The 13,010-nt window shown below is 45.0% G+C and overlaps 1 protein-coding gene across 2 annotated transcripts in view; it reads right to left on the reverse strand.

The window, feature by feature from the left end:
• Positions 1-7,084: 7,084 nt before the first annotated feature.
• Positions 7,085-13,010, reverse strand: part of PPP2R3C (protein phosphatase 2 regulatory subunit B''gamma) — a 42,111-nt gene continuing 36,185 nt past the window's right edge. Inside the window, exons 14-15 of one of the 2 annotated variants that reach the window (XM_077464713.1) lie at positions 8,724-8,951; positions 7,085-7,825 (exon numbers count right to left, since the gene is read on the reverse strand). In XM_077464713.1, the coding sequence (XP_077320839.1) occupies positions 8,763-8,951 (189 nt within the window). In that variant the 3' untranslated portion in view covers positions 7,085-7,825; positions 8,724-8,762. Of the gene's footprint in view, positions 8,952-13,010 lie in introns of both variants that reach the window. The other variant, XM_077464712.1, reaches the window with a different exon arrangement.

A 13,010-nucleotide genomic window follows, 5' to 3' on the forward strand; every position in this document is an offset into this window, starting at 1 on the left:
ACACAGGACCATCAGCTTGATGTACTGCTGGGGCAATTAGATGATGTGAAAAACCGCAGCAGGAGGGCCAATATTAGGATTGGAGGACTCCCAGAGGCTACTGCAACCAGGGATATTGTCCCCACTCTGACAGACATCTTTAGAGACATATTGGGCCTCCCAGCCACTGCTCCTATTGAAATAGACCGAGCCCACAGAGCACTGTGCCCCCCGTCTCAAGACGCTGACAATCCCAGGGACATAATCTGTAAACTTCACAAATATACTATCAAAGACCGGATTATGCAAAAAGTGCGTGGTAAGCCCTTTTATGATTTTGATGGTGCTCGACTGACTTTCTATCAAGATCTCTCAAGGCGCACCCTCATGCAACGGAGAGCCCTCCGTCCGCTCCTTTCTGTGATCCAGGCCGCAGGATTGGCCTACCGCTGGGGCTTCCCCTTCTCTCTGCATGTGCACAAAGATGGCAAGCAAGTGACCCTGCGCACTAAGGACGATCTTCCACACTTTCTTTCCTCTCTAGGGCTGGAGCCCGTGGACTTTCTGGATTGGAGAGGATCCCCGAGCGATTTGACTATCCCCCCTCCCCCCAAGATGGTCTACAGTCACACGCAAGCACCGGAGGAGGGACAGGCACAGTTCGACCCGAGACCCTTCCATGGTCCCTTCAATCACCAGAGACTGATGCTAGGCCTGGGCTGCGCGATGGAAAGCTGATTGCTGACTTTCTCTGATGTGCTTAATGGTGTCTGGGCCCCCCCATGAGAATTGCAAGTATGATGTTTTTTGTTCGCCTCCCTTTACGTGCCCAACTCTGATCAGCTTACCTTCCTAGACAATACCCTTGACCTACTGACAGAATTTAAAGCAGGTTATCTGATTTTAGACGGGGACTTTAATGTCAGCCCGGACCTTCTGCTCGACACTTCGAGCACCCGACCCTCGCACTCCCATGCTTTTTTCAAACACTTTCGCAAATCACTTCAGGCACACCTCTTACTTGATACCTGGAGGATTTTACATCCTTCCGGACGAGACTTTAGTTATTACTCGACCGTCCATGACGTGTACACACGTATAGACCATATCTATGTTGACCGTCCCACGCTTGAGCTCCTGCAGACGGCATCCATTGGCAGCATCGCCCTATCGGACCATGCACCGGTTGGAGTGACCATTCAGCTACCCTCTAGTCCCCATAGGGCCTGGACGTGGAGACTAAATGAAAATTTACTGGATGACTCTGCGGCAGTTACCAAGGTGTCGGAGACCATCTCCCACTATTTTAGGGAGAACTCCTCGGATGAACTAAGTGCGGGTGTGCTTTGGGAAGGCCACAAGGCCGTGATTAGAGGTGAACTAATATCTATAGGCTCCAAAATCAAGAAAATGCGCCAAGCGGATTTTAACAGGGTTCTGGCCGCATTACAAGCGGCAGAACTCTCCCATATGCAAGGGGGGGGGGGGCCCAGCGGCTAAGCAGAAGCGCCTTGAGTTGCGTGACCTGTTTTCACGCTTACTAGATTGTCACACGAGTAGGCAGGCCAGGCATCTTTCACACAAATACTATGAGCATGGTAACAAATGCGGCCGTATGCTGGCTAAGGCCCTCCGCAAGAAACATGCTCAATCCTACGTACAGAAGCTCCGTTCCCCCTCAGGTGACATTTCGGTCCAATCCAACAAAATTGTTTCAGGAATTTTACACCCAACTTTATAACCTTTCCCCGGCCTCGCCCTCAAACGCTCAGCCTCCCAAGTCTGCTGCCATTCACGAATATCTCGCGTCGGCGGGAGTCCCTACACTAAGCACGGAACAATGCGTCGACTTGGAGCGTCCAATCTCTCTGGAGGAAGAACGGTGAAGTCCCTGCCCAAGGGCAAGATGGTTTCTCTGGTACCTACTACAAAACTTTCCTGCCCCTCTTAACACCACATATGTGCACCTACTTTAACTCCGTCGCAGAGGGGAATCATATCCCAACCGAAGCACTGATGGCACACATTATGGTGCTGCCAAAAGAGGTCCTACCGTCCCCCAAAGTTATCGCTCGATATCCCTCCTTAATGTTGATATTAAAATCCTAGCAAAAGTCCTGGCAAACAGACTTGGGAGTCTTATGCCCCAGATTATCCACCCAGACCAAACGGGGTTTATTCGTGGCAGGAAAGCAAGAGACAATTCCATCAGGGCAATTCAACTCATTCACTGGGATCGTAACAGTCCCAATCCTAAACCTTGTATCGTCCTTTTCGACGGACGCCGAAAAGGCGTTTGACCGCGTCGACTGGACGTATTTACGGGTGGTATTGGAAGCTCAGGGTCTGGGGACGCGTATGTTGTCCTCGATCATGGCCCTGTACTCTACTCCATGTGCACGGGTGAAGGTGAACGGGGTGCTTTCCTCCCGGTTCCCGATTCGAAACGGCACGAGACAGGGGTGTCCTCTATCTCCCCTCCTTTTTGCCTTGGTCCTAAAGCCACTGCTCTGCACAGTGAGGGCGAACGCAGACATTAGGGGCCTGAAGGTAGGGATGACGGAGCACAAACTGTCTGCATATGCGGACGATGTGCTCTTCTATCTTTCTGAACCCCTGATCTCGTTGCTGGTTCTGTTGAAGGAGCTGAGGACATTCGGAGAGTTATCCAATTTCAAGATAAACCTTTCCAAGTCGGAGATTTTACCTATTCACCTGACCCCGTCTCACACGGAAAATTTGCAATTAGCATTCCCCTTTACCTGGGCCACGTCTTCTATTAAATACCTGGGCATTCAGTTGACAAACCGCTTTGATGCCTTATATGCCACCAATTTCCCCCCCTTACTAAACACAGTCAAAGCGGATTTGTTGCAGTGGACCAAAACCGCTTTTACGTGGTTAGGTCGCATTAATATTATTAAAATGAATATCCTGCCCCGGGTACTCTTTTTCCTACAAATGATACCCATCTCCCTCCCTAAACAGTTTTTTACCCAACTGAATAGCATACTGTCGGCATTTGTGTGGAACACAAAGAAGCCGAGAATAGCCATGACCTTGCTGAGGCGTTCGAAGCTGACGGGGGGTTCCAGATATCCAGAAGTACCACAGGGCTATTATCCTACAGAGGATACTTAACTGGAAATTTCATGCTAAGTCAAAAATGTGGGCCTCTTTGGAAAAATGGCTGGCTGGGAGAGACTTGGCTTATGCACCCTGGTTGTCCCCGGAACATAGGGCGCTGTCGGAAGATGCCTCCCCACTAACTGTACAGGCTCTTTTAATATGGGACAAAATGAACAAGACACTGAGTCTATCCCCCCCCCCCCCCGTTTTGCCGCTTGCCCTGCTGGGGGGGGTTCCTGTGGTTCCCGCCGGGGGAACGGAGGGCTTTTTTTTGTCCCCTGGGCAGACGACGGGAATGCCAGCTGTGGACAGTTTCTCAGCGGCGGCCAAATGGTCAGCTACGAATCCCTGCAGACCGGGCACGCGCAGACCGCCATGAATTTTTGGCGATACAGGCAATTGCATCACTTTTTTTTTAAGTCCACGGCCACTCAATCAGAGATGAAGCGCTCCTTACACCCTTTGAACGTCTTTTTGTAGAAGACGAACCCACTCCCCACATGATCTCAGAATTATACCACTTGCTTGGCTCTATTACCGAGGTCGCTAGACCAACGTACATACGGGTGTGGGAGAGAGAGCTACAACTTGGCTTTTCCACGACCCAATTGTCCCACCTATACAAACTCACTCACACAAGTCCTGTCCCGCTGGTACAGAGTGCTGGCAGACTTAGCACGTATCTACCCTTCGGTTTCGGACCGGTGCTGGAGGGAATGTGGCCAACTGGGCACCCTCCTTCATATTTGGTGGGATTGCCCACGAATCAAGCCATACTGGGCGGACATCCGATCCCACATAAAAGCAGTCTTGCATTTAGACGTACCACTGTCTCCGACCAACTATCTTTTACACATCCCTCCGATCCCGATTGGTAGATACAAAAGGAGCCCTCTGCCGCATCTGTTGAATGCGGCCAGAGGTCTTATACCGATCTACTGGAAACAGATCAGAACCCCCACATGGGAAGACTGGGTCAAAAAAGTAAATGACATTAGAGAAGCTGAACATTGCGTGGCAACCTGTAGAGGTACAAGGGCTAAGTTTGACAGCATATGGCAGTCATGGACAGCCTACATGTCCGAAACAATATACGCAACCTCCAGTCTGGACTTGGCTCTACTGGAGCTAGCGGAACCATCTTTGAGATCCCGCACAAGCACTGATATTATTGCCTAGTAATTGTTTTTCACCTCCTTGCCCCATGGACGGAGAGACGAATTTGCTGCTAAGACTCGCCTGGTGCTGGACTGCTGCACTTCTCAGGGATGTCAGGTAGGCTTCGCCCTCCTTCCTCACCCCACTTCCCAATCCTCCCTTTACCCCTTCTTTTCTCCCTCTCACCCTTTCTACTGTTCTTTTTTACCTTCCTTCTCTATATTCTACACTTCAAGACGTTGCTTTCTAATGACCTACGTGGTATTGAGATGTGGTGGAGCGTTAGGTTTCCTGCAGGCTAGTTGGTCCTGCGGCTGCCCTGTTTAGCTGGCGAGGGGAATCCTTCTGTCCGGAGGGGCCCATACTAGTGCGCCTCTCCTGGGCGGAGAGGTTGCTGTGGGCCTGTTTTACCCCCGGGTGACGCTCGGGAGAGGTAGCTGGAGGCGATTGGCCCCCCCTCTCCTTGGCGGCCGTCGGGGGACGGTCCCATGCCTCCCCGACCTCATGTATGAAGAAGGGAGGGGGATTAGGCTCCGGCCTGTCCCCTCCTTTGAAATCAGAGGCACCCTGGGGCAGGGCCCTAGCTCGTGGAAACTGGAATAGGCATAAGTAGGCAAGAAGACACTCCAGACGTTCATTATCAGTCGATTGCTTGACTCATGTGTCTGATCTAAGCCGCCAACTCTCGGCCACCAGGAAAGTTCCTATGGGTGTCATTGTTTCCTACAGTTTATTTGTTTTGTGTTTGGTCCTGACACGCCTGTCTACTGTATACTTAAGTGTATTTTTCCGTTAAACTGTTTCAAAATAAAGATTTTACAAAAAAGCTATTTATTTTGGAAAAAAAAAATACACAAAGAAGTAAATGAGTAAATAACAAATATGTCACACTTTAAAATTATGCAATGTCATGGAATGGTGACAAACTACGGTACTGTAAATTATCCATAGGTGACACTTTAAAAGCCTTTGCAGGATACCAGTTTAGATTTACACAGGAGTTCTGGTGCTAGAATTATGCTTTCGCTCTGATACCTCACATGTGTGGTGCGTCATGATGTCACTTTCAGTGTCGGCAGATGTGAACAGCTGGAAAGCCTGAGGTTGATTTTTTTTTTTTTTTATCTCATGCTTTTCAGCATAGAGGATAAATGTGGGGACTTATAGACCCCAAATCACTCCGTAAAGAGGACCTGTCATGCCCTATTCCAAAGGATGTTTACATGTAATAGGAATAAAAATAAAATCTTAAAGTGTTAAAAAAAAACACCAAAGTAAAAGCATACAAAGATCACGCCCGCATAGGTAAATTGCGTTCAAACCACACATGTGAGGCACCATGTTACAGCGAGAGCAATACTTCTAGCACAAGACCTCCTCTAACTATAAACTGGTAAACTGTAAACAAATTGTGTTGTCGAGATTTTGAAGTACTGAAGTTTGGCACCATTCCAGGAGTGTGAGCAGTTTTAAAGCAGGGGTCTCAAAGTACTGGCCCGCGGGCCATTTGCGGCCCGTGGACCAGTTAAAAATGGCCCGCACGCAGGGCCGACCCAGGACGTCTTTTTGCACTGCACCGCAGAGAGGGAGGCGCCGAAAAGCTTTACCTGTCCATCTGCTCTGTCCTCTCCGCTGCCCGCTGATGCAGCCCAGAGAGAGAACAGAGTGGAGGAAGGATCCGCCCATCGCCCCACCCACCTAGGCACTGACCTCAGGGCGGGAGATTGTGTTCTCTGGGTCCCCTGTTACTAGGCCGGTGTGGAAGCCAGGAGGAGAGGACTCGGGAGGCAGATGATCCTGACTGCCAGGAGAGGTGAGTGAGCCATCACACTGAGGCAAAGTCCTTAGTGGGGTGACTGGGGTAGAAATGTGTGGAGGGTATTATATGGAGTGTGGGGGTAATTGTGTAGTGTGTGGGGGGGGGGTAATTATGGAGTGAAGAGCTATTTGTGCAGTGTGGGGGGAGGGTAATAATGCGTTTGCCGACACTGGTGTTGGGTTAATAATGCGTTTGCTGACATCACTGCTGGGGGATTAATGCGTTTGCTGACATCACTGCTGGGGGTTAATAATGCGTTTGCTGACACCAGTGCCGGGGGTTAATAATGCGTTTGCTGACATCACTGCTGGGGGTTAATAATGCGTTTGCTGACATCACTGCTGGGGGTTAATAATGCATTTGCTGACATCAGTGCTGGGGGTTAATAATGCGTTTGCTGACACCAGTGTTGGGTTAATAATGAGTTTGCTGACTTCAGTGCTGGTTATAGTATATTATTTTGCTGGTATAGTTTATTGTTTTTTGAAAGTTTGCATGCAGCCCCCATGGGATATGAAAACATGTGGCCCTCTGCCAATTTGAGTTTGAGACCCCTGTTTTAAAGTGTGACATGTTAGGTATCTATATACACACACAAATTGGGGTAAATAGTGTCTTTTGTTTGTTTAAATTGCTGTGCAAATACCATGTGACATAAGGTCTCTGCTAAAATTTATTTTATATATATATATGTTCAGTTGTTTTGAGTAATTTTTACATGTAGGAGAGGAATGCCAGAATTGACCTGTTATGAAAGTGGTTAACTCACCAGCCCCCTCCTTACGTTACATAGCAGCTATTTATGTTACACTGTGTGAATGGAAACATTGAACAAATATAAAATGTTATCTCAAGTTGATTGCAAAAGTGAAAATAAAATTTACATGTTTCCTGTGCATACCATTTCACGAAGCCGTACACTCCAAGAGTCTATAACTGTAGATGACAGACACTAAACACTTTATTTAGTAGAGCCTTTGGTGAATAATGCACATACAATTTTATGCTCGACTTTTTAATTGGAAAAGATTAATTACACAGCAAATCATTCATTGTTTTTTAATGTCAAATGTCAGACATTGAAAATAGGCATTAAAGCAAAACTCTCATTTTATTTTCAAAAGTAAGTGTCCTTATCTGCCTATATTTATTGCTGACCAATTCTGATGTCAGTCAGGAAAATCCCATTTCTTGCAGGTAAGCGGAGGCAAGTCACATGACACGAAAATTATATAAATTAAAACAAGTATAATAAAAGTAAAAAAACAAAAAAAATGCATAAATAATAAAAACATACAGCATTTCCAAAATGCCCAAACTAAGCAACTATATAAGTTAACTCTTTTGGAAAAAGAGCTCACAGCTGGGCCCTTATCTGTGATCATTGAGTCTGAGATGGAATAGTTTGGTTGCTGGGTGCTGCTGTAGATACCATCCTGTCTGTCTCGGCACTGTGGACTTCAGATAAGGGTTAATGGTGATTGTAGCCATATTGGAGCACTTGCAACAGCACAGTTGAGTACAGTCAGTGATTTTTCTTTTTAAGAACAGTTAACTTGTCAGAACAAGCATTATGGGGTCGACCCCCCCCCCCCCCCCTTTCTTCTTGGTCCAAGAAGTACGCAGAAGAGCTCCAACATCTGACAACCTTTAGGTCTCTTGTGGTCTTGAAGATAATTGGCTGAGCCCATTTATGAGTGAAATTAAATCAACTTTTTCCTCAACCTCATTAAAGCAGATCTGAAAGCATGGAAAACCTGTGTCAGGTGGGAATCCGGTCCAGCACTAGTAATTTTCACCTGTCCATTTACCGGTTATCAGAATAATAAACAGACTGTCATTACAGACCTCTCCTGATAATGCTAGTTGGCTGGCTGTGATGCGGACCCTTGTGTTTCATTACTTTGACTCAGATGAAGTATACAGATAAGAACTTCTGACTTTACTATGACTCTCCTGATATGCATGTTTGTTCCATGTTAGGGTCTCAAGTTCACATTGCCCACACATCAAAACACTGTTTTAGCACGAGGGCTACTGCCAGTATTGTTGGCAGTAAGAGTGGTGCGATGCACCATTTACATTTTTTTTTTTTAACTTTATTGAAAATGTAAAATCCTATTCAAGTCTGCAGACAGCAGCCCAATGCTGTGTGATAACCTCTGGTGCCATCCAGTGTACTGTGGAAAAATGCAGCATGTCTACAATTCTCCACACTGCATATCACAACAGCTTTGTGGTGTCAAAGTGGCACAGTTTTTCTATGTGCCCTTTCAGAGATCTGCATTTTACAGGTGTGAGTTTTACAGAGAGCCAGCATCACAACCAGACAACTAGAATTTTCAAAAGGTTATCAAAGGAAGCGCTTTGTATTTTTCGGATGATAACCTTACTTTAACACACAGTCATGTGCTTATCCTGGAACTAGTACTCATCCTGGTAGTCAAAATGACTGAAGCTGCAAGCATTGCAGTGGATCCTTGGCTAAACAGATAAGAAGTGAATTGACAAGTCCCCTATAGATTCATATAAGAAATATTATACTGCTGATGCCATTCTTTAATTGCATTCTATGTTTCCAGCTCTAAGTTCATTAAAACCATTCCATCCATATGACAACGAGGACAAGGGAGGTTACCTGTGAACCAAGTCAAAGAAATAGCCCTTCAATAGTTTATTATGTATCATCAATGTCTGCAGGGCTTTCTCCATCAGCAGCTACCAGCACCTCACGATTTTCATAGGTCCAGAAGCCATTCAGATCAATGAGAATACTACACACGGTATCTCCTTGGCTGCTCTGGATGAGATCCTGAAGAGTAATACGTAAAGGATCCTTTGGTTTAACCATGTCAAAGATTTCATCCTAAAAAGGACACAAAAGATATTTCAGTGATATTCTTCTCGTCACTAATGTGCAACACTGAAAGCTCTTCAAGCAGTAAACTCCGTAAAGAAAAAGATTTTCCTCCTGCAGTGCAATTTTATAATGTGCTAGTATGCATCGCATACTAGCACATTCTGTAAAACTTAGAGCCCTTTCACACTGCCAGCACCCGGGCGTCAGCAAATTTCAGTTTGTTGTTCAGCTTATAGGTCACATTAAAAAGGTAGAAAAAGTTCTGAAATTATTTATCTTTGTCTCAATTTTTTAACTTCACAGAAACCTGACATTTTAAAGACTTTTGTAGACTTTTTATATCCACTGTATCCCAATATGTACCATGGGTAAGCATTCAGAACATGGTACAAATCAAACAGATGATTCTAATTTTGAAGTGCGAAGAGTAAGGAGAGAAACGATTGCAACTGATCACACCTAGCCCAACAAAGTAAAAACTGTACCCTGCTGATAAGGAAGATCTGTATGAGAACCAAAAGGAAAAAATATGGGGGGTGCTGCTTTTTCTGAAAATGTTTGGTCCCTGGCTGTCGCTGGTTTCAATTAGAGTCAATGCCATTGAAAAGGCATGCAGAAACGAAAAGCAAGAACTCCTGCTATGCATCTTTTTGGAGGTCAGAGTATTAAAAACACTGGATCAGTGTGACAACTAGCATTTTAAAAGAGGAAGGCTAGCCGTGGCAGCATCCATATTTTCTAGATACAGGTCATCTTTAGAGATGTCTTTCAGGGTCTGTGATTTTCTTTTTTTAGATGTTAAAATTTATATTAAGGACCCTCTACACCAGATGGTAATGTGTTCACTTGCCCAATCACAAAGCAAAGCCTGTGATGATGTGGTCTCCACCACTGGTGTCAATTATACTTAGAGTTCTAGAATCAGGAAGGGGATACAGTAGAAGCTGTACTACTGGGCACAACTAAAAGCCCACTGTTATGCTATTGGAAGAAAAAACAGGAATACATGTTGATGCTTGGCAGAGGTAACCAGTTAAACAACAAAGATATTAAAATCATCATGGCGGGAGTTCAGCGGACCACCCACCGCAGATATACGTCGCTAATTTGACGTTAAATACTGGGGTTATGGCAGCAGATAGCCAACGTTATCTTAGGAGGGGTTATGGCAGATAGCCGCCATAGATAGCTGTGATAACCCTGGAACACGGTGGGCGGTCTGCTTTAACATAAAAGTGGTCCCAGTGGTGGATTCGCCCGTCTCTTCCCGGTCGTTTCCGCTGCTTACCGGAGTTGACGGAAACGATACGATTGCCTAGTGGGCAGGAAGCCAAGTGAGGACAAGATAGCCCCCAACATATGCTCTTGAAGGACCTGAGCGTCATCAAAAGTTACTTCCGCCCTCCGGCCTTAAGCCCCCCCCCCCCCTTTTTTACCCCAGCTCTCACATTTAAGAGGCCCTGTGCTGCTTATTTCTATTACAATGGATGTTTACATTCCTTGTAATAGGAATAAAAGTGATCACATTTTTTTTAAAGAGGTAGTAACCATGCAGATTTTTTTTATTTATTTTTTCTTAAACCTGTAAGGTAAAAAGGTATAATGAGCTAGTATGCACCGCATACTAGCCCATTATGAAATACTTTAGAACGAGGCGTTGGCAGGTGATCTTGGTCAACGCCGTGGGAGCTGGCATTTTCCCTCGGCGTGTCTTCCGGGTATCGCGGCTCCAGTGCTGTGAGCGGCCAGAGGTGCGATGTCATCACTTGCCTGCATGCGTGAGACTTCTTTTCGGCAAGGTCCAGCTTCTGACGTACCTTTTAGCCAGGAAATTCAGAGCGCATGCGCCGCTGAAGTCAGCGGCTGCATGCAAGGGGAATATCTCCTAAACCGTAAAGGTTGAGGAGATATTCTTTTTACCTACAGGTAAGCCTTATTATAGGCTTACCTGTAGGTCAAAGTAAAAAAAATGGGTATACAACCACTTTAAAAAAAATAAAAAGGGACAGGGTAAAAATAAAAGTAAAATAAATTAGAAAAAATAAATAAATTTAAAGTGCCCCATCCCTCCGAGCTCACCCGCAGAATCAAACGCATATGAAAGTCACGCCCACATATGTAAACGGTGTTCAAACCACACATATGATGTACCGTCACAATCATTGGAGCAAGAGCAATAATTTTAGTCCAAGAACTCTGTAACTCTAAACTGATAACCTGTGGAGATTTTTAAGCACCAAAATGTATCGCTATTCAATGAGCATGACATATTAGGCATCAATTTACACAGCGTACCATTATCTTTCACATTATAAAACAAAATTGGACTAACTTTACTGTTTTCTTACTTTTAATTCAAATTTTTTAATTTTTTTCCATAACAATGGTGTTTGTAAAACCACTGCGCAAATACGGTGTGACAAACTATTGCAACGATCTTCATTTTAGTCTCTAGTGTCTCTGCTAATTAAAAAAAATACAATGTTAAGGGGTTCTAAGTAATTTTCTAGCAAAAAACAAAACTGATTTTGTAAACAAGTGTCAGAAATAGGCTTGGTCCTTAAATTTGAGTTCCACCCATTTCAAAGTCAGCAGCTACAAAAAGCGTAGCTGATGACTTTTAATAAACAGACACGCACCTGTCTCACAGTCCAGCGATGCGGCTGCCCAAAGCCTCGCTTCTCTGCCCCTCCTCTCTGCGTGGCTGGCATTGCAAGTGTGGGCCCCGGCTGTGCTGTCACAGCCCGGCGAGCCACGCTAATTGGTATGAATGGCCGGGCAATCTTCTGGGACCTGTGACGTGTCCCAGAAGACTGCAGGGAAGGAGGGGGAGAGGCGAACTTCCTGTGGCAGGAGATGAATGTGGGAGCTGGGTACTTGCGAAAACTAGGTACACCCCCCCCAAAAAAATTACATGGCAAATGCGGCTTGTCGGGGTCACGAGTACTTAAAGCAGAAGTTCAATTTTTGGGTGGAACTCTGCTTTAAGTGGTTAAGGTGTGTTAAAGAATACCTAAAGTTAAATATTACACAATAATGCTTGAATGCATACTTGTAAATATTTCAGTATAAACCACTGAAACCATGTGCTTCTTGGGAATAACATAGGAGGCACATCTCTTGTAGGGTTATAGTACAACAAAACTGCAGCACAGACCATAAAAATAAATATATATTAAGGTTGTATTAAAGGGGTTGTAAAGTCAGAAGGTTGCATAAAAAGCCTTCTGTTTGCAGCAGCCGCTTCAGCATCCCCTATTACTTACCCAAGCCTCATTTATCTCCAGCAATGTCTACCAGTTCCGCTGCTGTCAAAGTCAGTTAGTCAGGAAAGAGATGGGGTGGGCCCAAATCTGGGGAACTGTGTCTGAACAGACACAGGGAGCTGTGACTTGGCTCAGGTGCCCCCATAGCAAGCCGTTTGCTGTAGGGGCACTCAACAGGAGGGAGGGATCAGGAGAGCCAAAGAGTGACTAGAGAAGAGGAGGACTGGGGCTGCCCTGTGCAAAACCATTGAGAAAAAAAAAAAAACACAAGACATTACAATCACTTTAAGTGCTGTGTCTCATTTTATGCATATTCATTTTATTTCTGTATCTCTTGGAAGTAGACTCTTAGAGCTGTAGTAGATCTTGGGCTCCTTTTTTAAAAAAATCACTGGTCAGTGCAGCCTATTGCATTAGAGTGTGCACCCCAAAGCTCAAACAGAGCAAGAGACCGTGGCTGTGCAGCCATGGCAGAAACTATAGAGAGAAAAGCACACATGAACAAATCCTTAATTTATTTTTTTCTGTACATTTTTTTTTTTTAACAATTTATTTTTTAATTATTTATTTTAATTTATTTTTTAATTACTTTTTTATTTTTTAATTAAATTGCCCTGTTGTGCTTTTTTGAAATATTAGGGGTCTAAAACAGACCCCTGATGGCTCACATTTAGGACTGAGGACAAAGATGTATCAGTCCCTTTTTCTATAGGCTCAGCTGCAGAGATTAATGAATAGAAGGCGCTCACAGGCTTCCTTTTAATTCACAAATTGAAGCATAGTAAACAGTTTGTATTTG

The sequence above is a fragment of the Lithobates pipiens genome, unplaced genomic scaffold, assembly GCF_037356315.1.
Source record: "Lithobates pipiens isolate NorthernLeopardFrog02 unplaced genomic scaffold, aLitPip1_a1.2 Scaffold_30, whole genome shotgun sequence".
Taxonomy (NCBI): domain Eukaryota; kingdom Metazoa; phylum Chordata; class Amphibia; order Anura; family Ranidae; genus Lithobates; species Lithobates pipiens.